The following is a 25773-nucleotide window of genomic DNA, read 5'->3' as shown; positions in this document are numbered from 1 at the left end:
AACTCACGCCACATGATTGAAAATATGTGCTTTCCAGGAATGTGCATGGCACCCTGGGGCCAAATGCCTGGGGTTTTGAAGAACATTCTGCGTTTCAGTAGTTCTGCTCTTTCAGTGAAGGCCATCACAGAACACATAACCAAACTATTTTTGTTTGTTTTTTTTTTTCTTGTTTAATCTTTTGGCCATGCCTCTCAGCATGCTGAGATATTAGTTCCCTGACTGGGGATTGAACCTTTGTCCCCAGCATTGGAAGCACAGAGTCCTAACCACAGGACCACCAGGGAGATCCTAAACCGACATATTTTTAGCTTGTAGAGTTTGGCATTCTGTTCGTATGAATAAGTACGCACACACAGGAGGCACAGGGCGCGGCTGACCTTGAGGTCTGCCGGCCATCTGGGCAGCGGGTGGGGACTGGCCGTGACACCCTGGAGCTTTCCAGGGAGAGGCCACAGCTCTGAGCTCTGTGGGTGGTGAGACACTGACTCCTCCTGGCCTGATTTGCCGCATGGACACTTTTTCTGGAGACGCATTTCCTCCTGGTGGAGGGAGGAGGTGACACTTTCGGAGAACATTATGAACCGGTCCTAGTGTGTGTGATTTCTGGGCGTCTCGTTGCTCCGAGGAAAGTGCTGAGAAGCCGATACAATGAAGAAAGTGGGGACCACATCAAGGGCAGGTGGGCCTCCACTTGCGGGCCGGGGGAATCTCAGGATTTGAGGGGCAGGAGCCCAGTCAGGCCAAGGGCGCAGGTGTGGTGCTGGCTCACGACCTCCGGTGAGCGGCGAGTGGCTGAGCCCCAGGCAGGGGTCTGCGTGCTGTCAGGCGCACCTGGTTTCCCAAGTGTGTCCCCGCCGCCCACTCCCAGCTGACATGGCCTTTCTCTTCCCACTGCTCCCCTCTCAGCAACCAGCCTCAGCCCGTGTGTAGACAGAAACAAGAGCAGGTGCGGAGCCTGCGTGCAGGCCCCTGCTCCCTGCATGGGGTGCTCAAGCCTCCCGTTTCCTCCCTGTCAGTGGGAACGCCCCCCTCCTCTCCAGCAGCCCCGGGAGTTCCCACATGGGGAGAGTTTACAGGGCCAGACCCTGCCCATGATAACCTCACAGGGTCCAGGAACACGGTCAGCCTGCCCTAGATGCCCTCTGTCACCGGGAACTCGGCACCTTCCTCCCCAGACTCCCCCCTCGTCCTCAGGTTCTCTGCATCGCCAGCATCCCTGTTTCTCCTGGAGGCCCGGTTGGACCCAGCCTCCTCCTCTGATGCTCCCAAGGTCAGGGGCGGCGGACCAGTTTCTGGTGAAGAGGAGAGAAGGGAGGTGGTACTCGGTCCCTGGGAGCATGACCCACCTGTGTGAAACGGTCTGTTTCCCTGGCCCGGCCTTGCTTCCTGGCACCCTATGCCTTTCTCTCCAACTGGCCCCTTCTGGGAGCTTCCCGTCGAACCCGTGTTCTCTCCTGGTCACAGCCCCGGCCGCACCCCCACTCCCCAGTCTCTCTGGCCAGGCAGATTCCTGCAGAGCCAGTGTCATTTCTTCTCTGCTTGGGGAGTCCCCACTGCTCCACAGATGTGGGCAGGTAAGGAGGGAAGCAGGAAGTGCAGGGGTGTATTAGGGCTTAAGGGAGCCTCATGAATCGCTAGCTGAAGTCCACACCTGCCTCTGCCCCTGACTTTAGACTCATGCGGAGTCTGAGCCTCCCCGACTGTGCTGAGCTCCTTGCCTCTGTGTCCTGTCCAGGTGGGGTGGGGTCGGGAGGGTGGGAAATGACCTTCTTGTCTCTAGAGCACTTGGATTATTGGAAGGTTATTTCTTTGTGTAAAAAGCTATTTTTTAAAATTAGTTTTCTATCACATAACAAAAGCACATTTTGCTTGGAAACACTGAAATAACAGCGAGAGCTTAGGACGGAAAGTGCTGTCTCCCAGCCTAGCTGTCTCATCCCCAGCCCCTCGTTGTCCGTTCGCTGTGTTCTTCTGACATTTTCCTTGTCTGTCCCCGAGAGCCACATCACACCTCCCAATCTGCATCTTTGTAAGCACAAGTGGACCAAGAGTCTGTTTTAAAGAGCCCCACACGCCTCCCATTTTCTTTCCAGTTGCCTCCCGGGCGGTGCCCCCAAAGTACGTGAGCGGCTCTAAGTGGTACGGCCGTCGGAGCCAGCCTGAGCCCTGTGGCGCTGCAGGTGGAGCCCCAGGTCTCCCGGAGCAGCCGGCCAGACCCAGTGCAAGGAGCCAGCTCCGCCGCTCGGCGTCCCTAGAAAGCGTGGAGGTGGGTGGAGCCCCCCTCGGCACCTCCCCAGTCACTGCTCACGTGATATGACACAGGAAGATGGGAGAGGGCATCTCATCGCTGGCAGAGGGGCTATTCGGGGACCTACATTTGGCTTTAAGGGGTCTCTGGGTCTATGTCTGCAGGGTAGCTCTGGCCACAGAGCATCCGCCTTCAGAAACGGGGGCCTCGGAGCATCCCCTGTTCACCACCACCCTCCCCTGGCCCTGCAGGAGGAGGGGAAGGTTAGTCGGCTGAGGGCAGAAAGGGCAGGTGTGCCACAGCCACGGTCAGCCACATCCAGCACTTGGACCAAGGCTCACCCTGCACAACCTGGCGGGCTCGTGATGATGCCTCCGGGGCCCCTCTGAGACTCCTTGAGCTGTCCACTGCGGGAGCCTTCAGGCTTTGGTGTCAGAAAGGACATCCATGGGGCAGATCCACCCACTACAGGTTAATCGTGGCTGACGTCCTTCTCTTTCTGTTTTTCCAGAGTCTCAAGTCTGATGAAGAAGCCGACAGCACGAAGGAGCCTCAGAATGAATTGTTTGAAGCCCAAGGTAAAGCCTGGCCTTGTGGTGAATGCCCCCTTTGGTCAGTGCTGGGCTGTCAGGCAGCAGGCTGCCAGCGAAAGAGAATTTCCTAGGAGGTGCCCAGTGTGGGTGGTCTCTCTGGGGTGCCCTTCTCCTGGGTGGTCCCAGCTCTGAGATTCTTGAGGTCAGACCCTTGGGCAGGGGCCGCTGGCTAAGAAAGCAGCTAGTTGGCTAGGGTCACAGTCATCCTCCCGACCGGCAGGCATGGGCCAGGGGACTCCTTCCTAATGTGCCAGGCCTGGGCCAGCAGCCTCCCCACTCAGCAGAGGCCCTGCATGTGCCCCAAGTGGAGGGCGAGACGTGGCTCTGGTCCTGGGAACCCGGCGGAGCACCCGGAAGGCAGTCACAGGTGTGCTTAGCAAAGCTGGGTGCATCAGCATGTGGGTGTGCGGGTTCCTTAAGGACGCCTCTCACCAGCGTGTGTCACAGGGCAGAATGTGCAGGACCATGGCTCCAGCGGGAGACCAGAAGCGACCGAGAGCTGCTCCTGAGCGAGAGGTCTGCACTGGTGCTGAGCATCGTCCAGACTGTGGCCCGTAGGGGCAGAGGCTGTTGTTGGCTCAGCGCTGAGCATGGGGACGTCAGGTGAATAGGCCAAGTGTCTGTGCTACTGGATGAAGCAGATGGACCTCTTTGTGTCCAAAAATCACTTCCCAGATTCCCTGGACTCAGAGTCAATCTAGGGGACGAGAGGAAGGGCTCCGGGGAGGTTATTCACTGAGTGATTTTGGGCTCTCTGCCCAGAGACTGCTTGGGTTCTTCTTTCCATCCGGGTTAGAACTGACACTCATGCACAGACACTAACGTCAGACCTCTCAGGACTTATTTACCTTCTCTGCCAGCCCTGAGAACACACACACCCTGCTGTCAGAATTGCTTTTCCCTTTGTCTGGTTCCTGCCTTTATTTATTTCAGTTCACGTCAGTCGCTCAGTCGTGTCCGACTCTCCGCGTCCCCATGAATCACAGCACGCCAGGCCTCCCTGTCCATCACCAACTCCCGGAGTTCACCCAAACTCATGTCCACAGAGTCGGTGATGCCATCCAGCCATCTCATTCTCCGTCGTCCCCTTCTCCTCCTGCCCCCAACCTTTCCCAGCATCGGAGTCTTTTCCAGTGAGTCAGCTCGTCGCATGAGGTGGCCAAAGTATTGCAGCTTCAGCTTCAGCATCAGTCCTTCCAATGAACATCCAGGATTGATCTCCTTTAGAATGGACTGGTTGGATCTCCTTGCAGTATAAGGGACTCTCAAGTGTCTTCTCCAGCACCACAATTCAAAAGCATTGATTCTTCAGCGATCAGCTTTCTTCACAGTCCAACTCTCACATCTGTACATGACCACGGGAAAAACCATTGCCTTGACTAGACGGACCCTGGTTGGCAAAGTAATGTCTCTGCTTTTTAATATACTATCAAGGTTGGTCATAACTTTCCTTCCAAGGAGCAAGCGTCTTTTAATTTCATGGCTGCAATCAGCATCTGCAGTGATTTTGAAGCCCCAAAAAATAAAGTCTGACACTGTTTCCACTGTTTTTCCATCTATTTCCCATGAAGTGATGGGACCAGATGCCATGATCTTTGTTTTCTGAATGTTGAGCTTCAAGCCAACCTTTTCACTCTCCTCTTTCACTTTCATCAAGAGGCTTTTGAGTTCCTCTTCACTTTCTGCCATAAGGGTAGTGTCATCTGCATATCTGAGGTTATTGATATTTCTCCCAGCAATCTTGATTCCAGCTTGTGCTTCTTCCAGCCCAGCGTTCCTCATGATGTACTCTGCATATAAGTTAAATAAGCAAGGTGACAGTATACAACCTTCACGTACACCTTTTCCTATTTGGAACCAGTCTGTTGTTCCATGTCCAGTTCTAACTGTTGCTTCCTGACCTGCATACAGGTTTCTCAAGAGGCAGGTCAGGTGGTCTGGGATTCCATCTCTTTCAGAATGTTCCACAGTTTATTGTGATCGACATAGTCAAAGGCTTTGGCATAGTCAATGAAGCAGAAATAGACGTTTTTCTGAAACTCTCTTGCTTTCTCCATGATCCAGCGGATGTTTACAGTTTGATCTCTGGTGCCTCTGCCTTTCCTAAAACCTGCTTGAACATCTGGGAGTTCACGGTTTACATACTGCTGAAGCCTGGCTTGGAGAATCTTGAGCATGACTTTACTAGCGTGTGAGATGAGTGCAATTGTGCGGTAGTTTGAGCATTCTTTGGCATTGCCTTTCTTTGGGATTGGAATGAAGACTGACCTCTTCCAGTCCTGTGGCCACTGCTGAGTTTTCCAAATCTGCTGGCATATTGAGTGCAGCACTTTCACAGCATCATCTTTCAGGACTTGAAATAGCTCACCTGGAATTCCATCACCTCCACTAGCTTTGTTCGTAGTGATGCTTTCTAAGGCCCACTTGACTTCACATTCCAAGATGTCTGGCTCTAGGTCAGTGATCACGTTATCGTGACTATCTTGGTCGTGAAGATCTTTTTTGTACAGTTCTTCTGTGTATTCCTGCCACCTCTTCTTAATATCTTCTGCTTCTGTTAGGTCCATACCATTTCTGTCCTTTATTGAGCCCATCTTTGCATGAAATGTTCCCTTGGAATCTCTAATTATCTTGAAGAGGTCTCTTGTTTTTCCTATTCTGTTGTTTTCCTCTATTTCTTTGCATTGATCGCTGAGGAAGCCTTTCTTATCTCTCCTTGCTATTCTTTGGAACTCTGCATTCAGATGCTTATATCTTTCCTTTTCTCCTTTGCTTTTCGCCTCTCTTCTTTTCACAGCTATTTGTATTATTTATTTATTTATTTTTAAATTCAAAATGTATGTATTTGGCTGTGTCAGGTCTCAGTTGTAGCATGCAGGATCTTCATACGTCATTTGGGATCTTTGATTGCAGTGCACAGGTTTCTGTCTAGTTGCAGGGCACAGGCTTAGTTGCTCCATGGCACGTGGGATCTGAGTTCCCCAGCCAAGGATTGAACCCGAGTCCCCTGCATTGCAAGGTGGATTCTTAACTATGGGACCATCAGAGAAGTCCTGTTTTTCCATTTTTCCATAGAACTTTCAGATGTTTTAAGCTGGAAGGAGTGTTGGAAGTGGCCCTTTCCTTGTGTTTTCTTCAACACGATATACAGCATCGTTCATGAGCATGGAGGCCTGGCTTTCCTCAGGAAAGGACTTTCTGATTATTGGTTGGGTTATCACAGTAAACGCCAAGATGACTCCTCTCTGGAGAGCTCCAGACCACTGACCGCGCGAGCCGGAGTCTGGTCAGGTGCAGGTGACCCTCGTCCTGCGTCGGGCAGGGTGGTGCAGTCTGGGCGTGGAGGGAGCTCTGCTTTGAAGCCTTGCTTATCTAAGGAGAGCTCTTTGTGGGCACCCCGAGGTGCCCAAACACTCTCCCAAAGGGTGTTTCTCTGGCAAAGCTTCAGAAACCTCAGTAAGCCACCTGGCTAACCTGGCCGTCTGTCACCCGGACTCGCTGCTGAGTCTGCATCTCAAAGACCCCTGTGGCTCCTGATGTGAGGCGGTATGGAAAATAGCCCACCTTGAGTCGTTTTTGCTGGGGAAAAAAGAAAAAAGATGACACTCAACCTGCATCCAAACTAGCCTTTGGTGCTCAGTTCCAGGTTCCAGGAGATGTTAGGGATGGAAGGGCAGGAGGGCGGGGACTGGGGGACAGGCGGGAGCTGACCCAGCGACTCTGGGGGAGTAGCCACACGCCCAGGGAGGACTCTGCATTGATGCTGAGTTGAAGAAATCAGCCGTCAGGAGACTTGGGACAGAACTGGGACGTCGTTGTTGGATTGTAGGGCCATCGTCGCACTGGGGTCAGGAGTGCATACGAAACACTCAGGGGTGAGAACACGGCAGCTGGGATTTGCCTTCAGATACTTGGGCCGGGGACTTCTGTGGTGATTTATTGTCTAGGACTCCGCACTCCCATTGCAGGGTCCCGGGTTCCATCCCTTGTCTGAGAACTAGACCCCCATGCTGTAACTAAGCGTTTGCATGCCACAACTAAAAAGATCTCACATGCAGCGAACGACCAAGCCCCAGAGCAGCCAAATCAATATCACAGAAACAGAAAAGACGTGGGCAAGCACACACGGGGCAGATGAAGCCAGGGCGAGAGGCTGCCCAAGGGACAGGTCATTGGCCTCTGCGAGACGTGCTCTGCGCTTTGAGCAGGTTTGAAGACCTTCTAGACATTAATTTTTCAAGTCGAGCCTTTTGCTTCTAAGCACGAAGCTTGCAGGTATGCTCCTAGTGCTGCAGCTTCTGGAAGCTCCCTTCAGACATGCCTTCCCCTCGTGCAGCAGAGTCCCCCTTGTATTGTGAACTTTTGCATAGAATTAAGTTGGCAGAATGCATGGTGAGCCCCGTGTAGCCACCGTCGGAAGCTTGACTCTCACACATGTCCCTCTGCCCATCTTTCAGTCCTTCTGATTTCAGAGTAAAGTACCACCTTGGTGTGTTTGCCCTGCTTTAGGCCAGCTGCCAACCTGGGGTTCTGAGGTCTTCGGGAGCCCCCGGAAGTCCTGCAGCCACTCCTTCGACACCCCCGAGAGCTGGGTCCGGGGCCTCTGGGAAGAGCTGGGTGTGGGCAGCAGCGGCCACCTCACCCAGGAGGAGCTGGCCCTGATCTGCCAGAGCACTGGGCTCCAGGGCCTGGCGAAGGAGGTGAGAGGGGATGGGACGGACCACCCCAAAGGGCTGAGTCTTTGTGGTTGGTGCCAGGCCTGGAAATACCCTTCACCCTAAGACACAGATTCAGTCGTCACTGTCCGGCCTAAAATCCTGTGCTGACTCCCAGGGCTAGTGCTGACGGTCCGTCTCGGGCCACCTTCACTCAGGACCCTCGTCTGCCTGGAGCTCTCTCCCCTCTCTGGTCTCCCTAGGCCTACCGCCCAGCCCAAGGGGGGTGCCCATAGCATCTGGCTCTGACCCCGGCAGCTGTGTTCAGCCCTTCCCTCCTTCAGGGCCCAGGGGAGGAGGGGGCAGTGTGATGGGATGGGCCCTGCCTTGCTGACCCCGAACCGCTGGGATTCCGTACACACGTGTCCCGCGCATGCATGTCCCACTGTCCAGCAGACTCCGTCACAGCAGAGTCGGGGTGGGTGTTTGGGAGATGCGGGATGCTCAGGTGACCATTCACAGCCGGGTGGAAACTGACCAGGCGTGTGGATTTCACAAGCCACAGCCAGGAAGCCGGTGCTGGGATAGCAAGCCGCCTGCTTGGTGGGGTGGGAGCCGGGCCTGGGCGGGGCGGTCAAGGCTTCTTGGGAGCAGCCTCTGAGCAGAAGCCTGAGGCGCTTTTCTTTAGGAAATTGAAGACCTGTTCAACAAGCTGGACCAAGATGGGGATGGTAGAGTGAGTCTGGAGGAGTTCCAGCTTGGCCTGTCCAATCATGGGTCCCCTCGACCGCTGGAACTGGCCCCGCTTGTCAAACCCAGCGGGTCCTGGTCTCATTACCAGGTACGGTGGGACCGATTAACTCTTGAAGCCCAGGGTGACTGCCGTCACTCTCCTGAAGGCCTGTGCTCTCTGCCTGGTCCCCAGAGTGGGTGGCGGGAGGTGGTCGGAGTGACCTCACCTGACACGGCTTCTGCCTGGCTGAGTGCCACTGGTGAGCTGCTCGCCTTCCCTGAGCCTCAGGGTCCTCATCTGTAAAGTGGACGCACCTCACAGGGGTCTTCCATGGATTCCCTGGGGCACACTCGTTCTACCAGGAGCACCCGGTCCCTCTTCCCTGGGGGGCACAGTCACTGTTAGGGCCGCGCCTTCCCCGGGATTCCCCTCCAGGCTCTCCTGGAGCTGTGTTCTTCCCATTTCTCATCCTGCACGAGGCCAGCTGGGGTCAAGCGGACTTTATTTACACTGTGCTGTTGGCCGGTGCGTTTGGTTCATCTCTGTCTCGGGGTGGTCAGGGCTCCTCCCACCGCAGGGCACGGTTGTCCTGGGGAGTCTCGCCGCCGCCTCTTTGGCAACGTGGCTGATCCCGTAGTTTGTGGGCGGCAGTGCAGGAACAGTGGCCTTGTTCTCTGCTGGGCTGGGCTCGTCCGAAAATCAGGTTTCTACCCCTGAAGCTACTGAGACGGGGAAGGAGTCAGGGAAGTGAGGACAGTGCCCGGCCACCTGAGGGCAGGGACCGCACGGTGCCCAGAGCCCACGGAGGAGGGTTCCTCCCAGGGGCCTCGGCCCTTCGTCGCTGCCTAGGAAGCGCTGACGTGGCCACAGGGCCATGTTCTGTGTGTGTGTGGACACCGGTGTGGCCGGGCTGCGGGTGTGAGGCCTCCCACAGCAGACCGAGGTTCTCCTGCTCCATCAGGGGAGCCCCTGGGTCTGGTGGTCTGGGGACAGCAGAGAGGAGGGGGCCGCTGCTCCTCCTTGTTCTGGTCCCAACAGCAAATGCATGGGAGCCCCTGGGTCTGGTGGTCTGGGGACAGAAGAGGGGAGGGGGCCGCTGCTCCTCCTTGTTCTGGTCCCAACAGCAAATGTATGTCCCAGGGGCCCTCCCTGGGATGGGAAGCACAGCCTCCTGGCCGCACCTCAGCCTCGCCCGTCAGCTCTCCAGCTGAGGGGTTTTTCCGCCCGTCTCCAGCCCTGAATCCTGAGGCCATGTGCCCTCCGCTCGGGCCGCCCCGCCTCTTCTGAAGCCCATCCTGGCTTTCTCTGCACAGACTGGGTTTCCCTCGGCTGGCGTGTGCCTTCCCAGGCTCTCCTTCTGGGAGGACAGGCAGGAAGCCGTTGCTCTTTCAGAGAAAGTTTACTCCGGGCGCCCCGCAGGTGCTGGGGCGCCTCAGGCAGACGGCCCTGAACCTGGGCTCGGGTTGTCTTCGCGGAGCCTGCAGTCCTCACAGGTCCTCCGGGCACCCTGTTCCCTGCAGCAGGAGTCGGGGAGGCCGCACCGCCGAGCACAGGTGGTGAGGCCACGGGAGGTGCGTGAGGAGGCCATGGTCCTGATGGAGCTGGTCCCCGCGTGCAGGTCCCGGAGGAGAGTGTCGGCCAGACCACCACGTCGTCCCTTGTGTCCGTGTGCTCGGGCCCCCGCCTCTTCTGCAGTGTGGATGATGGCAGCGGCTTCGCCTACCCGGAGCAGATCATCTCCTTGTGGGCTCAGGAGGGCGTTCACAATGGCAGGGAGGTCTTGCAGGTGTGGACGGTCATGCAGCTGCCCCAGCAGAGGCGTCTGGGCGGGGGCATTAGCGGGAGCCGCTGCCCATGAGGGAGGCTGGACAGAGAACCTCGCAGACACAGGCCCCGTGGAGGGAAGACCCGTCACCCTCAGTTTGCTTTATTTTTTAATATCAATGTGTAGGACATCTTAACTTAAAAACATAATAAGTAAACAGCAGAGAAAGCCCACAGCCTGGAACAAATCCTTTCGAGGGTAGGTTTCAGTATCTCAGACTCACCCCGCAGCGTGTGTCGACCTCCGAGCCGATCCTCGGTCCTGGAGGACAGGAGGGCACCTTAGTGCCTGCAGGATGCGGGCGTGGACACCGGGAGGCGGCGCCCACACGTGTCGCACGGTTTTTCTAATCTGGAAGCTGCTGCCCACACCTCTTTGTCCTCTGCTCCCACCGTGATTTCATTGCTGGGAAGCGTGCTCTCAGCATGGCCTGGCAGCCACTTCCGGGTCACTCCGCATGCTTTAGCGTCCTGTCATTTTTCTCCCAGAAGCCCTCGGGGCCCGGGAGAAGCATGGAGATTCGAGTCCCCGTCTCCCGGGTCACAGGAAGGGCTTCCCCGTGGGCCCTGCCATGTGCCTGCCCCACCCGTGTGTCTGCACCTTGTAGTCACAAGCACCAATCACTGAGAGAGCAAGCCAGGGCACCAGTGTTATCACTATGCAGCCGGCAGGTGCGTGGGCATCCCCGGCCTACTCTTTTCCTTATGGTGGTAAAATATAGAAAGCACGATGTTTCTCTTCTTTTCACGTTACCTTGACCAACCCCGAGGGGGAGTGGCTGTGACGCTCGGAAATGCGTGGTTGTGGCTCATGGCTCTATCGATCATGTTTCCACCAACAGAACTCGCACTGTTCCTATGTCTGTTCGTGCTGTTTAGAGATATATTAAGGATTCTGTGTGTCTGAAATGGCGCAAACTCCACTCAAACTGGCTTGAGCAAGAGGCCATCAGGGGTCTTTGTGATCAGTTGGGGAAGAAGGAGGATGCTTAGGCTTGGGGGTCCCGGCTCTGGGGGTTGTCAGGACTCTGCTGGCCTTTGGGTCTTGGCTTCAGGTCTAGCACCCTCGTGCGGCTCCCCAGGACCCCGTGGCCTGGACAACACTTGATTTGGCAGAGAAAAAGCCCTTCTCCAGCGTCCCTATCAATCCCCAAAGTCCTCTGCTTGCATATGCCCCCTTCTGTGTCTGTCCCTTTGCCCAGGAAGGGGGACTCTGTCCAGCCTGGGTCATGGCCACCTCCGAGGCAGGGACAGTGAGGGGAGGAGCCGTATGTTGACAGTGGGAGGGGGACCTCAGTGTGGACAGGGACCTGGGGAGAGGGACCCCAGAGGGACGGGAGCAGGGGAGAGGCTCCACTCAAGAGGTGGAGGCTTTGTAGACAGAAAAGGAAGGGACTGGGCCAGTGAAGTCTGGGCCTGAGGGAGCCAGCAAGTGTCTGAAGACCCGCTCATCCTGCCTGCCCGATGGGCCTTGCTGTTTTCAGAGCCTTGACTTCAGTGTGGACAAGAAGGTGAACATTTCGGAGCTGACCTGGGCCCTGGAGAAGGAGCTCAGGATGGTGGGCGGGGCCGCCCAGCAGGCAGCCTTGGCCTGCTACCTCCAGGAGCTGAGCTTCTGCCAGTAAGAGCCCCGCTGGGGGCGGGGGGCGTGGGGTGCCGCTGGCCAGGCTGGCCGCCTCGCCCAGGGTGTGGGCAGCCTGCAGGAGGAGAAAGGGTGCTTCCAGCACGGTCACAAAGCACGGCATGGCAATTAGGCCAAGAATGCGTTCCGTTTGAACTGGGTTTGGCTCCAGTTGAGCTGGATATTCAGGCCGTCCGTCTACTGAGCCGGTTGGCATAGAGATTGTTATTGTGTTTTTATTGATGCCCTGAAACTACAGAAAAGGTTGGCAGTAATTCCAATCTCCATCCTCAAGACTTTGCATCTCGTTAGGTACCGACAGGTGAGACCTCTGATGTCAGGCAACTCTGCAGAGGGGCCCAGAGGAAGACTGCTTTGGAGGATGACGAAGGGACACAAGTTTGTTGCTTCTCCAGTGGGGGAAACAGGCATCAAGATAGCTGGTGCCCTGAGCCTTGGGCAGGGCCTGGGGTGACCAGACAGAGACAGGCGTCTCCTCTGCTCTGGGCCACTCCCTGGCACTTAGGTGCCTGGCTACAGGTGGCAAGGCTGTGACCAGGCAGGATAATGGGTGGTCAGCCTTCTCCCCTTCATGCGTCCAGTCCCAGGTTACGTGCTGGGGATCCCTGGGGCCTGAGGCCCAGCTGCAGGCAAGAGGGAGCATGGATAACTTCCCACCTCTTCTAAGGCCGTCTGGAGGGGTGAACACTGCACGCCCCAGGCTCGACCCGCTTGGTTCAGAAACCTGCGAGAAACCCCATTGCAAGCCAGTTGGCTTCTTGCTGTATGTACTTCTGTAAAACAGACTCAATAACTGCAGAAACCATCCTGGTAGGAGGAGGGTCAGGCTTCCCAGGTGGCGCTAGCAGTAAAGAAGCCACTTGCTAATGCTAGTGCAACCCGCTTGCCAATGCACGAGGTGTGAGAGATGCGAGTTCAATCCCTGTGTCAGGAAGATCCCCTGGAGGAGGGCATGACAGCCCACTCTAGTATTCTTGCCTGGAGAATCCCACGGACAGAGGAGCCTGGAGGGCTCCAGTCCATAGGATTGCGCAGAGTCGGACATGACTGCAGCGAGTTGGCACGCATGCACGGGAGGTGGATCAGAGCTCAGCGCTGGCCACGGCTCAGCACTCTTAGGCCAGCTGAGTTTGTTCCTTCAGACCGGCTCACTAGGCCCAGAGCAGTGTCCCCACTGACCCCGCCCTCCTTCCTGCAGGGAGCAGGTGGAGCAGATGGCCAGGGAGCGAGATAAGGCTAGGCAAGACCTGGAGAAAGCTGAGCAGAGGAACCTGAAGGAGACGGACGACCTGCACTCCGTCCTGGAGCAGCTCGCGGAGGAGAAGGTCAGGTAGGTCCTGCTGGGGTCCTGCTGGGGCCGGGGCGGATGGTGGACACAGGCTGCTGCCAGCTGAGGCCCTGCTGTCTCACCTGAGCCCGCAGCAGGGAGCCTGCAGACCAGGCATCACCCATGCAGTGGGCTGAGCAGACTCGCACAGAGTCAGCCCGGCTGGTTGCGGACAGACCAGAGGAAAGCATTTCTGACCTTTATGAAAGTCTTCCCCTCTCTCTCGGTGTGCCACTGCCTCCCTGTGGTCCTTTGCCATGGCCGCGGTCGGCCCCGTCCCAGACAGGAGAGGCGGCGCCGGGTCCCCCTGGACACACATGGGGCTGTGCCCTGTGGGGCTCCGTGGGGCTCCTCGCTGGGGGGCAGCCTGGCTGCACACACCCTTCCTCTGCGGCCAGCACTGCCCTCCCCAAGTTCCCACAGGCCGACGGCGACTGATTTCAGGCCGTCAGTCGGGGAGCTGAGAATGGATTTGCGTTGGTCTCAGCCTGGTTGACCTGATTCTCCCGACCACCCCGCAGGGACTCAGTTCTCTATGCGTCAGAGAGCCGGAGACTCGTTATCTCCACCCAAGAATCTGGTTGGGGGACACAAGGCCTCGAGGGCCATGTGGGTGCTGGAATTTTGCTCCGTGAGTAACACGGTGTCATTGGTACATATTTAGAAATAGCGTTTGCAGTTGTGTTAGGTTACTCTAACAGAAAAGTATTGAGGGATACATGTTCATTGTAGAAAACTTAGAAAATACACACACAGGGAGAGATGAAAGCAAAGCCCTCATGTCCACAGAGGTCGTTGCTCCTAACCTTTTCCACGAGTCGCTCGCTTCTTCCTGTGCACGTGGTTGCTTTCAGAGAGGTGTCGTTGCTGTAATGTTGCATATCCTTTCTGAGCACCCGTCATGTGGCTCTGCCATATGTTACTGCACCTTTCCCCTTTAAAGAGGGAAGTGATGTGATCAAGTTTGTAAAACTCGCCCCAGCGTCTGCAGGCTGTTAGGTTAATCGTGCTCATCAAACTGTTTCCCTGAGTGACAGCTGCCCTCGTGCCCCAAAGCTCTGCGGTGAGTCCGAGGGAGGCCGAGCCAGTCATTTCTGGTTTCCACCACAGTCAGTTGATTGCGGACCCAGCCAGGCTCTGCTGAAATAAGAGTTTCCACTCATCTTCACTCTAGATATACTGGGTTTGAGAATCCTGCTAAGCAGCTGTTTCAGTGATGTTGTTGTTCAGTCACTCAGTCACGTCTGACTCTTTGGGACCTCATGGACTGCAGCACACAAGGCTTCCCTGTCCTCCACCATCTCCCGGAGCCTGCTCACCCTCATGTCCATCGAATCAGCGATGCCATCCAGCCATCTCATCCTCTGTCGTCCCCTTCTCCTCTCGCCTTCAATCTTTCCCAGCATCAGGGTCTTTTCCAATGAGCCATTTCTTTGCATCAAGTGGCCAGAGTACTGGAGTTTCAGCTTCAGCATCAGTCCTTCCGTGAATATTCAGGACTGATTTCCTTTATGATGGTTTGATCTTCTTGCAGTCCACGGGACTCTCAAGAGTCTTCTCCAGCACCACAGTTCAAAAGCATCAATTCTTTGGTGCTCAACTTTCTTTATCGTCCAAATCTCACATCCATGCGTTACTACTGGAAAAATCGTAGCTTTGACTAGACGGACCTTTGTCAGCAAAGTGATATCTCTGCTTTTTCATATGCTGTCTAGGTTGGTCATAGTGTTTCTTACAAGGATCAAGCATCATTTAATTTCATGGGTACAGTCACCATCTGCAGTGATTTTGGAGCCTAAGAAAATAAAGTCTCTCACTGTTTCCACTGTTGCCCTGTCTCTTTGCCATGAAGTGATGGGACCGGATGCCATGATCTTAGTTTTCTGAATGTTGAGTTTTAAGCCAGCTTCGTCACTCTCCTCTTTCACTTTCATCAAGAGGCTCTTTAGTTCTTCTTCCTTTTCTGCCTTAAGGGTGGTTATCATCCGCATATCTGAGGTTATTGATACTTCTCCCGGCAGTCTTGATTGCAGCTTGTGCTTCATCCAGCCTGGCATTTCTCATGATGTCCTCTGCATATAAGTTAAACAAGCAGGGTGACAGTATACAGCGTTGACGTCCTCCTTTCTCGATTGTAAACCAGTCTGTGGTACTCAGTCTAGTTCTCACTTTTGCTTCTTGACCTGCATACAGGTTTCACAGGAAGCAGGTAAGGTGGTCTGGTATTCCCATCTCTTTAAGCAGTTTGCACGGTTTGTTGTGGTCTACACAGTCAGAGGCTTTAGTGTACTCAACCAAAGGCAGAAGTATATGTTTTTCGGGGAATTCTCTAGCTTTTTCTGTGACCCAGTGGATGTTGGCAATTTGATCTCTGGTTCCTCTGCCTTTTCTAAATCCAGCTTGTACATCTGGAAGTTCTCGGTTCACATACTGTTGAAGCCTGGCTTGAATGATTTTGAGCATTACTTTGCTAGCATGTGAAGTGAATGCAGTTGTGTGGTAGCTTGAACATTCTTTGGCATTGGCCTCCTTTGGGCTTGAAATGAAAACTGACCTTTTCCAGTCCTGTGGCCATTGCTGAGTTTTCCAAATTTGCTGGCATATTGAGTGCAGCACTTTAACAGCATCATCTTTTAGCAGTTTAAATAGCTCAGCTCCACTAGCTTTAGTGATAAAGCTGAGGTTTGGCACTGTTTTCCCTGCTGATAGAAGAGAAATGGTTGTTGCAAAAGATCACTGCAGAGTCTGAGGGGAAGGGCCCCCGCCCTATCCTCTGTCTGCCTTGGGATTCGCTGTGTGCTAGGTTTCCAGCGCTTGTGGTGTAGGCTGACTTCTCTGCGCCTTCAGCCCCCAAGGGCCCTGATGCTGCCTTTATTTACTCATGCATTTTTTGATGATGTGGAGAAGGTCGAATGGCCAAGGGGTGCCCGAGACCCACCCAGAGGTCACCTGCTAGCTCGCCCCATGGGCCGAGGGGCCCGCTGGCTCACTTGTCTGTGTGGGGTCACCTCTGCCAACCCCGAGGGGGGCAGTTCATGAGGCCTCCGCTGCCCCACAACACTGTAACTCACGTGTCTATCAGGAGGGAACAAACGAGTCCCCAGTGCTGAGGCCAAGTGCACCGACGGAGACCCCGGGGAGGGAGAGGTGCAGGTGGCGCCCCTGGGGAGCCCAAGGCACCATGAGCCGTGTGCTTGCAGCCGCCTGGAGCAGGGCTACCAGGGGAGGCTGAGCCTCCTGCGGTCCGAAGTGGAAGTGGAACGCGAGCTGTTCTGGGAGCAGGCCCGGCGGCAGAGGGCCGGGCTGGAGGAGGACCTGCGGGGCCTGCAGGCGGAGGAGACCGGCCTCCGCGAGAAGCTGGCCCTGGCCCTGAAGGTAGGGGGTTCCGGGTGCTGCAGGGTGCCTCATCAGGGCGCCCCACCCGAAAAGAGGGAGGCCACGTTGCCCGGGGTCTGTCCCCCACACCCACACCTTCCTGGACCAGGACTGAGCCCTCGCCGCAGCACTGGGGGCGTGATGGCAGAGAAGGTTTTCTGTAGCCACAGGGCCCATTTCTCAGCCGGCAGACACTTCCTGGCTTCCCTAGGAGAGACCCAGCCCTCCTCTGCAGCCGTGTGGGCAGCAGGATGGGGCCCCGGGGCTCTCCCTCTCTGGGTCAGCAGCTGCCGCCTCGGCTGCCTCCCTGGGCCCAGAGAACTAGAGCAAAGGCAGAAGCGTCACCCGCCCCCAGCCCTGACCGTGTGACCGGATGCGGAGCGCTCTTCTGGGCTGTGCAGAGCGTCCCTGACCTGCTCCCCGCCTGCCTTCACTTCCAGTGAGGTGGCCCTGGCCCCACCTGCTTCTCCTTCCCTGACTCGGGACTGTGGGTTCTTCCACACCTGCCCTGCCACCCCCGCCTCCCTCCCCAAGAGGCGAAGCCGGGCCTGCCTTCTGATTGTTTCCTGTGTCTGTGGACACCGCCTTCCTTCCGGTGGACTCCTGGGCTGTTGAGGTGCAGCTTCAAATCCGTCCTTTCAAAGACGGCTCGGGAAGGGTTGTCACCCCCTTCCACTCGTGCTGCTTATGACCTGGAGAGCTCAGGCGGCGGGAGAGCCTCCCCCAGAGATCCTGCTCCAGAGCCCTGCCTCTCGCTCCCTCCTCCATCCCCAGAGCTGGCCAACCACTGACCTGTGTCTCCTAGGAAAATAGTCGATTGCAGAAGGAGATGACTGAAGTCTTGGAGAAGCTCTCAGACTCAGAGAAGCTAGTCCTGAAGCTGCAGAATGACCTGGAGTTTGTGTTGAAGGACAAGGCAAGTCCTCCTGCTGACTCTGAGTCCCCAGAGAATCGCCTGTGGGTTCTGGGTAAAGGGCATCAGGGTCTTGATGGAGAATACACAGGAGACGGACTTAGGTTTTTCTGCTAAAATTCCACGTGCTGCTCAGTCACTCAGTCATGTCCGAATCTTTGTGACCCCATGGGCTGTAGCCCGCCAGGCTCCTCTGTCCATGGAATCTTCCAGGCAAGAATACTGGAGTGGGTGCCATTTCCTACTCCATGAGATCTTCCCGACCCAGGGATTGAACCTGCATCTCTCGCGTCTTCTACATCGGCAGGCAGATTCTTTAGCACTAGTGCCACCTGGGAAACCTAAATTTCTCTAATGGAGAGGAAATTATTAAGGCTACTTTGCCCGTCTTTTCCTCCCCTTCAGGCAGTGCAGGGGTGCAGGTGACACCCCAGTGATGCCCTGCCCTGCATGTTGACCTTCTGGTGACAAGGCCTGGAGCAGTCAGAATCTTCTGCACAGACCCCAGTGCTGGGGTGAGGAGCACTTGGGACCTGGCCCTTTCCATCACCTTGAGAGGAGGAGGGAAGTGGTGGGAGGTGCAGGTTCCGTGCAGAGACCTCCCAGGTGGCCGGGGCAAGAAGGCAGCCCAGGGTCCCGGTGGGAGCATGACCACCCTCCTGACATTCCGAACATCATTCTGCCCTGAGACCTCTTAAACAAAAGGGTGGGGAGGAAGAGGAGGGACAGGTGGTTGCGCCTACAGATGCTGAGCGTCTTGGGGCAGTATGAGGGGGAGACAGCCCACCCTCTGCCTGGCCTGAGGTTCTAGCCCTCATTTTCGTGCTTGCCTCTGGCTTTCAGCTGGCGCCTCAGAGCACAGAACTCCTGGCCCAGGAGGAGCGGTTCTCAGAGATCCTAAAGGAATACGAGTTTAAGTGCCGGGTAAGTGGCCCTCTGCTCAAGGGAACCTCAGGGGCTGTCTGCTGAGGACTGGGTGGCCCCACCTCCTGGCCTCCACGTGGAGGGAGGCCCAGCCCGGGTCCACAGGAGCATCCCTACGTGAGCCAGGCAGGCATGTCCTCTGATGTGGGCTGCCTTCTTCAGTTGAGGTCTTCTGAGCCTCGTGTTTTTGTTTTTTCAAAGATTTTTGGCTGTGTTGCATGGCTTGTGGGATCGTAGTTTCCCGACCAGGGATCGAACCCACACCCTTGGCAGTGAAAGCATGGAGTCCTCAGTATTGGACTGCTGGGGAATTTCCCGAGCCTCATGTTCTGCAAGGAGGCAGATGGGGCTTCGCCTGCCCAACACCTGTGCCTGGCCCCACACAGGCTGCCCAGCCCAGTCCCAAGGCCCCGTTTGTGTCCAGGCACCGTGTAGGGCCTCCTCTTGTTTCCTGTGGTTGAGTGTGTGCATTTCCTGGGCCAAACCTACATGTGAGCCCACTCAGGTGGCATCACCACCGTGCAGAGCAGGGGCGGGTGGTGAACAGTCACTGCTGGGAAGCAGATCACACTCCGTTACTCCCTCGAGACTGGCCCGGACTCGGCAGATAAAACATGATGGTTTGGAGGTAAGGGTCTAGTATTCACGTGCTTCTTAATGGTTTCCTTCCCGATTAATGTAAGAACTGTCTCTCTGCACGTGATGCTTTGGCCACACCAGAGGATAAAGGTGAGCCTGTGCTGGTCTGCAGTGTGACGTGAGCCCTGCCTCCTGCCTGCCACACCCCGAATCCTGGTGCCCCTGCAGTCCTGTGTGTGGTCACCTATGTAACCCTTCTCAGAGACCGAGTGGTGTGTGGGGTTTGTGGTTAACTTTCTGGAAGGAACTCTCCTTCCTGCTGTGTTTTCTGCCTCACTTTGAGCACCTGTGACTGAGCAACAGTTAATCCGTTGCTTTGCTGCGCCCGAATTTTTTCATACCGGTGCAACCCCTTTGTTTTCTTCACATGACTGTCACCTAACTGTTGCTACTCATTTCACTTTTGATTCTTGAAACGTTACTTTATGAAATTTTGGGAAAAGAATTTTCCGTTTTGGTGAGACTTATTTAGAGAATTCCCATCTTTAGGGGGGATATTTTTGGCTGTTTCAAACTACCATTGAGAATATTAAAAAATTTTTTTTATTTCAAAATAATTTCTAATACACGAAGTTGCAAATATCTGGGCAGCCAGCCCCTCTGTGTGTGCTGACTTGGCGTGGCAGGCGCCGCCTTCCTCTGCAGTGCTTTCCGAGCTGCTGTTGAAACCCCACCCTCTCCTGCTTTCTTGTTGAGCTCACCTCTCCTGCTGACGCTCATGCGAAGAGAAGCCTCGAAGGTTCCAGAGCCCTCAGACATAGGGCTTCGCTGTGTTCAGTGGACTTGCTGCCTTTCCTGGCTCTCGGGGCAACACCCTGTGACTGCCTTCAGCATTCACACGCACCCCAAATTCACGTGCGACCCACATGAAAGCAGGTACATGGCTTCCCAGCCCTGCTGGATGCACCCTGGATGGACAGGCTGGGACCCAGGACAGTGCATGTCATCCTTAGGCGCTTAGAACAGAGAAGTCTGCCTAGCATCATACCTTAAGGACCTGTTTTCTGGCTCTGCTGAACTTGTGGAGCATGTGTATGGTCTTACAGTAGCCGTTTGAGGGGCAGAAGGAACCATGGGAGGGGCAGGGTATTGGGTAGAAATGATTCTCTCAGTGTTTCCTGCCATATCAGCACTGCTCAGTAAAAATAACAGTCACACGTGTACTTCCAACTTTTCCAGTGGTGACATTAAAAAAGGTAAAAAGAAAAAAAGAGGTGAAAAGAAATGAGTGACGTTAATTTTAATAACATTTTATTTACTCCATTACTTTCACATTGTCACCATTTCAACATGAAATCAATATAATCACCTGTTAAGTGATTTTGCATCCCTCTTTGGGAACCCGGTCTTTAAGATCACTGCAGAGTTTATGCTGCACACCTCGATCCAGACTGACCACGTCAGAGATGCTCGGTGGCCTGTGTGGTGTCACTGTGGGGCGAGGGGGGCCGGGGCGCACACACCCGCCGCCCCTGGGCCTCCCTGCAGCTCTTGCTTCCTGGCCTTGCCCTCTCCCCTGGGACAGAGGTGCTTGCTCTGGGGAGATTGCGTATTTGCTCAGGAGTTTCTGAAAGAGGTACAGTGAGCCTAGTAAACATGTGCTTCCTCTAAGATCTGCAGGGCCTGTCTCTTCTCCCACATTGCCTAGAGCTGCTTGTATATTTTGGAGATTAATCCTTTATCCGTTGCTTCATTTGCTATTATTTTCTCCCATTCTGAAGGCTGTCTTTTCACCTTGCTTATAGTTTCCTTTGCTGTGCAGAAGCTTTTGATTTTAATTAGGTCCCATTTGTTTATTTTTGCTTTTATTTCCAATATTCTGGGAGGTGGGTCTTGGAGGATCCTGCTGTCATTCATGTCAGAGAGTGTTTTGCCGATGTTCTCCTCTAGGAGTTTTATAGTTTCTGGTCTTACATTTAGATCTCTAATCCATTTTGAGTTTATTTTGGTGTATGGTGTTAGGAAGTGTTCTAGTTTCATTCTTTTACAAGTGGCTGACCAGTTTTCCCAGCACCACTTGTTAAAGAGACTGTCTTTTCTCCATTTTATATTCTTGCCTCCTTTGTCAAAGATAAGGTATCCATAGGTGCGTGGATTTATCTCTGGGCTTTCTGTTTGGTTCCACTGATCTATATTTCTGTCTTTATGCCAGTACCATACTGTCTTGATGACTGTGGCTTTGTAGTAGAACCTGGAGTCCGGCAGGTTAATTCCCCCAGTTCCATTCTTCTTCCTCAAGATTGCTTTGGCTATTCGAGGTTTTTTGTATTTCCATACAAATTGTGAGATTATTTGTTCTAGTTCTGTGAAAAATGTCGTTGGTAGCTTGATAGGGATTGCATTGGACTTATAAATTACTTTGGGTAGTATACTCATTTTTACAATATTTATTCTTCCAATCCATGAACACAGTATATTTCTCCATCTATTAGTGTCCTCTTTGATTACTTTCACCAGTGTTTTATAGTTTTCTATGTACAAGTCTTTTGTTTCCTTAGGTAGATATATCCCTAAGTATTTAATTCTTTTCGTTGCAACAGTGAATGGAATCGTTTCCTTAATTTCTCTATTTTCTCATTATTAGTGTATGGGAATGCAAGGGATTTCTGTGTGTTGATTTTATATCCTGCAACTTTACTGTATTCATTGATTAGCTCTAGTAGTTTTCTGGTAGAGTCTTTAGGGTTTTCTGTGTAGAGGATCATGTCATCAGCAAACAGTGAAAGTTTTACTTCTTCTTTTCCAATTTGGATTCCTTTTATGTCTTTTTCTGCTCTGATTGCTGTGGCCAAAACTTCCAAAACCATGTTGAATAGTAGTGGTGAGAGTGGGCACCCTTGTCTTGTTCCTGACTTTAGGGGAAACGCTTTCAGGTTTTCACTGTTGAGGATAATGTTTGCTGTGGGTTTGTCATATATAGGTTTTATTATGTTGAGATATGTCCCTTCTATTCCCACTCTCTGGAGGGTTTTTATCATAAATGGATGTTGAATTTTGTCGAAGGCTTTTTCTGCATCTATTGAGATGCAACTCATTTCTGCTGTATGTCAGGAAAGCAGCTGTTTACCATATGCAGACAAAAGAGACAAAAACCAATGATGGTGGATTTACTAGGTTACTAGTAGTTAAAACAGTTGTTTTTTCTTTTTTTTTTTTTAGTTGCAAGAAGTGCAGGATCAACTTACAGAGGCTGTGAGATGTGCTGAGAAAACACAGGATCACGTCGAAAAGTATGATTTAAAGCAGCGTAGAAAATAAGTATAAAGCAGATAAACAGTATAATATGAGAATAGATCAATAGTGATAATAGACACATTATCGTGAAGCTGTGTAACGTTTCAGCTTTGAGCTGTTTTGAGATCGATAATTTCCCCCCATTATTTCCATATTTTGCACATTATCCACAAGTGAAAAGTGAAGGTGTTAATTGCTCAGTCATGTCTGACTTTTCACAGCCCCATGGACTACAGCACTCCAGGCTCCTTTGTCCATGGAATTCTCCAGGCAAGAATCCTGGAGTGGGTTGCCATTCCTTTCTCCAGGGGATCTTCCTGACTCAGGGATCAAACCTGGGTCTCCTGTGTTGCCAGCAGATTCTTTACCATCTGAGCCACCAGGGAAGGCGATTAGTCACAAATAGAAAAACAGTACAGTTGCCAAATCATCTACTTTTCAAAATGCTAAGAACCTGTGTAATTGAACCAGCAGATATTTGTTCAAAAACAGTGTGGTATTTTAAAAATCTATGTGTGAAGGAATGCCATGACAGTCCAGGGGTTAAAACTATGCCTTCCAGGGCAGACGGTGTGTGTTTGATCCCTGGTTAGGGAGCTAGGACCCCATGTGCCTCATAGCCAAAAAAACCAAAACATGAAACAGAAGCAATATAGTAGTCAATTCAATAAAGACTTTAAAAATGGTCTATATATATATATATAAATCTTTAAAAAAAAACCCATGTGTAAGAATAATTATTTTAAAATCTGCATTTTAGGCTTGAAATGGAAAATGTCGAGTTAGAAACTACAGTCAAAAAGCAAGAGGGCAAAATTGAACAGCTTCAGAAAAACCTGTTAAGGACAAGATTGGTAAATCAACCTCTTAATTTCTGTCATACTGAGAAAGGATTTTAATTTTTTTACTAGTAATATATAAGACTATTTTGGACAACATGGAAAGTCTCATTGATTAGCTTAGAGTATTTTTTGTTGATACTGCTTGCTACTAGTACTGTGATTCCTCTTTATAGAAGAAGTCGACTGAATTCATAAAATTAATGATTTTTATAGTAAGATTTTAATTTAAAAAATTGTGACAGTCCAAAAGCAATATTTTATATAGACCACATTTTGTTTGTTCACTCCTCTCTCAATGGAATTCCACCTTCTGATTATTGTTAATAATGCTGCTTTGAACATTGGTACACAGACATCTATTTGAGTCCAGAAATTTGAGTAATGATTTGATTGAGAATTTTGAGTTTCTTTTGTAATCCAAATCTTTCTGTGACATTTTTGAGAATGAATCATTTTAAATATTGTAGTTTGTTCTCTTCATTAAGAATGAATACTCCATCTGCACAGAACCATTTTTCTGAACGAATGTATTTTTCATTTGTTGGATTTTTTTTTTAAAGAGATGGGGGTTGCATGGGAATTTTTCAAAGATTATTTTACTAAGATGTGACTTAACAAAACCTGGAATATCTTGAACCATTGATGAAAATTATTTTAGAGCATCTCTAGAAAGTAAAATGTAAATATAGGCACTCTTTTAAAAACTTTCATTAACATTTAGTATTTTATGTGTAAAAGTCTCTGATTTTAACCAAAAAATGTTGGGAATTTAAATTCCAGAAAAATGATGAAATGAAAAATCATTTTAAGTTGTTTTAAGAAAAGTCATCCATTTTGAAATCTGTTATTGGCATCAACTAGGTTTAAAAACTATGTTTACTATAAATTCATATTAACTTGTGAACTCATGAGAAACAATATTTTTAAGAAAGAATAACTCTCTCTAGGTGTTTACAAATAATTTTCTTAAATTTTTCTTCTGAGTCTGAGGACAAAAAGGAACAATTAAAGAAATATATTGAATTAAAACAATCACTGGTAAATAGTTTGGACCAAGAAAAGAAAAATAGTCAGTATAGAAAAAGAGAATACTGGGTAAGGTTTTAATACTGCTGATAATCTCAACTGTTAATTAAAGTATAATTTTATTTAAAGCTGCTCAGAAAGCCCTGGCAGTGGGAGGAGGGGCAAAGAAGACAACTAGTTAGGGAGGGTGGGCTGGTTTTTTGCCAAAAGAGTGGTAGAGTGGTCTGGATCACCTGGCACCCTCCCGAATGGGACCCCTAAGTATATCGTGTATGAGGGTCCCAGGATTTGCCCCAGCCCCACCCTCTCCTTCAGCCACATTGATGGCAGAGGCAGAGAAGATCAGAACATACAGCCCATTCTGACTGGAGAGGAAAATTTGTCATCTGGCTTTGCGGAGAAGGTTCCACCTTACGCTCATAGTACATTATCTTTACCATGTGCTAGGATATCACATTTACAAGGAAAAAAAATGTAAAATACTTGAATGAGCTTGTATTATAACATTAATATTATTGAGAGTATCTGCTTTCCAGGCTGAAGTGATTCATTCATTATTCTAGTCCTGCTTTAGTTGTTTGTAATTTGTGGTAATTATGCTTTTCTTTTTAATACAAAAAAAATGTATATAAAAAAAAAAAACCTTAGACACAAGTTTATTTTTTATGTGTATTTTCATAATTAAACACATTTTCCTATTTCAAAGTCTACTGTGGAAAGTCAGCACAATCTGAAATGTTTTTGAGTGCAGCAGTGTTATACTTATCTGTAATGGTTTCTAAAACCGTAAGAGCCGTGCCTCTGCATATAGTAATGTCACTGTGTTCCTCATCATCTATGCTGAATTTTTACTTCTGCAAACTATCTTTGTTCTTTTTGGTAATCCTGCCTTCTTTTAATTGTGTTCCTTCCCTTCATCATTCAAGTAATTTATTATCTAAAAACCTACCTGTGTTATTGTTGAACAATATTAAACAGTATCTTGATTTGGCTTATATTTTCTTTTTGCCCCCAAATTTTAGTTGTAAAATGTACATACAAAAATATATGTGTAACTTAAAGAATAATAAAATTAGTGACCATGTTTTGATCAGTAAGATAAAAAACTGCTTCTGTTTTTTTGCTGAGTAAGTTAACCCTCATCATCTACAGATTCAGCCAACCCAAGATCAAAAGTATTCAGGGAAAAAAATTGGAGAAAGTTCCAAAAAGCAAAACTTGGATTGGTCTGAGGCTGACAACTATTTCCATAGTGTTTACATTGTATTTATAACTATTTACAAAGCGTTTACATTGTATTAGTTAATGTGATTGATCTAGGGATGACTGAAAGTATAGGGAAGATGTGCGTAGGGAGACTTGCGCATTCGTGGATTTTGTATCCACGGAGTGTTGGGGGATTTTTGAACCAATCCTCTGTGGATGCCAAGGGATGATTATACAAAGGGTTCTTCTCTGATTCTCATTAATATTTTTCTTTTAATTTTCTCTACATTGCTTTGCATTTTGTTAACAATGTGCTGGGCAAGATTTCTACATCTCTTAAAACAGTCTTGAAGAGACTGGGACACTCTCTCTCTCTTCTGATTTCCTTCCTTCTAAAACTCTCATCCTGGGTTATTTCCCACTTAACTCAGGCTCCAAAGACTTTTCGTTTCTTTTTCAGTTTTGAGTGAGAATCTTGTTGGATTGTTTGTATCTACTGTCTTTTCTTTTTGTAGAGGCTGTGGTCAGTAGGAACGAACGTGTCTTGTGTCTTTTCAAAAAACATTCATATATCATATCTCTTCTGAAT

General features: G+C 51.3%; 1 protein-coding gene across 1 annotated transcript in view; it reads left to right on the top strand.

The window, feature by feature from the left end:
• Positions 1 to 25052, top strand: part of LOC148775501 (ninein-like protein) — a 271660-nt gene extending 246608 nt beyond the window's left edge. Inside the window, exons 3-14 of the mRNA XM_088844326.1 lie at positions 2097 to 2269; positions 2763 to 2829; positions 7354 to 7544; positions 8188 to 8340; positions 9851 to 10018; positions 11541 to 11677; positions 12897 to 13028; positions 16226 to 16400; positions 17206 to 17316; positions 18157 to 18237; positions 22036 to 22106; positions 22871 to 25052. Of these exons, the coding sequence (XP_088700452.1) occupies positions 2097 to 2269; positions 2763 to 2829; positions 7354 to 7544; positions 8188 to 8340; positions 9851 to 10018; positions 11541 to 11677; positions 12897 to 13028; positions 16226 to 16400; positions 17206 to 17316; positions 18157 to 18237; positions 22036 to 22106; positions 22871 to 23009 (1598 nt within the window). The 3' untranslated portion in view covers positions 23010 to 25052. The remainder of the gene's footprint in view (positions 1 to 2096; positions 2270 to 2762; positions 2830 to 7353; positions 7545 to 8187; positions 8341 to 9850; positions 10019 to 11540; positions 11678 to 12896; positions 13029 to 16225; positions 16401 to 17205; positions 17317 to 18156; positions 18238 to 22035; positions 22107 to 22870) is intronic.
• The last annotated feature ends 721 nt before the right edge of the window (positions 25053 to 25773 follow it).

Source organism: Moschus berezovskii, chromosome 15 (genome assembly GCF_049115385.1).
Source record: "Moschus berezovskii isolate FMDL1 chromosome 15, NW_MosBer_1.0, whole genome shotgun sequence".
Taxonomy (NCBI): domain Eukaryota; kingdom Metazoa; phylum Chordata; class Mammalia; order Artiodactyla; family Moschidae; genus Moschus; species Moschus berezovskii.
This window is presented reverse-complemented; position numbering and strand designations above follow the sequence as displayed.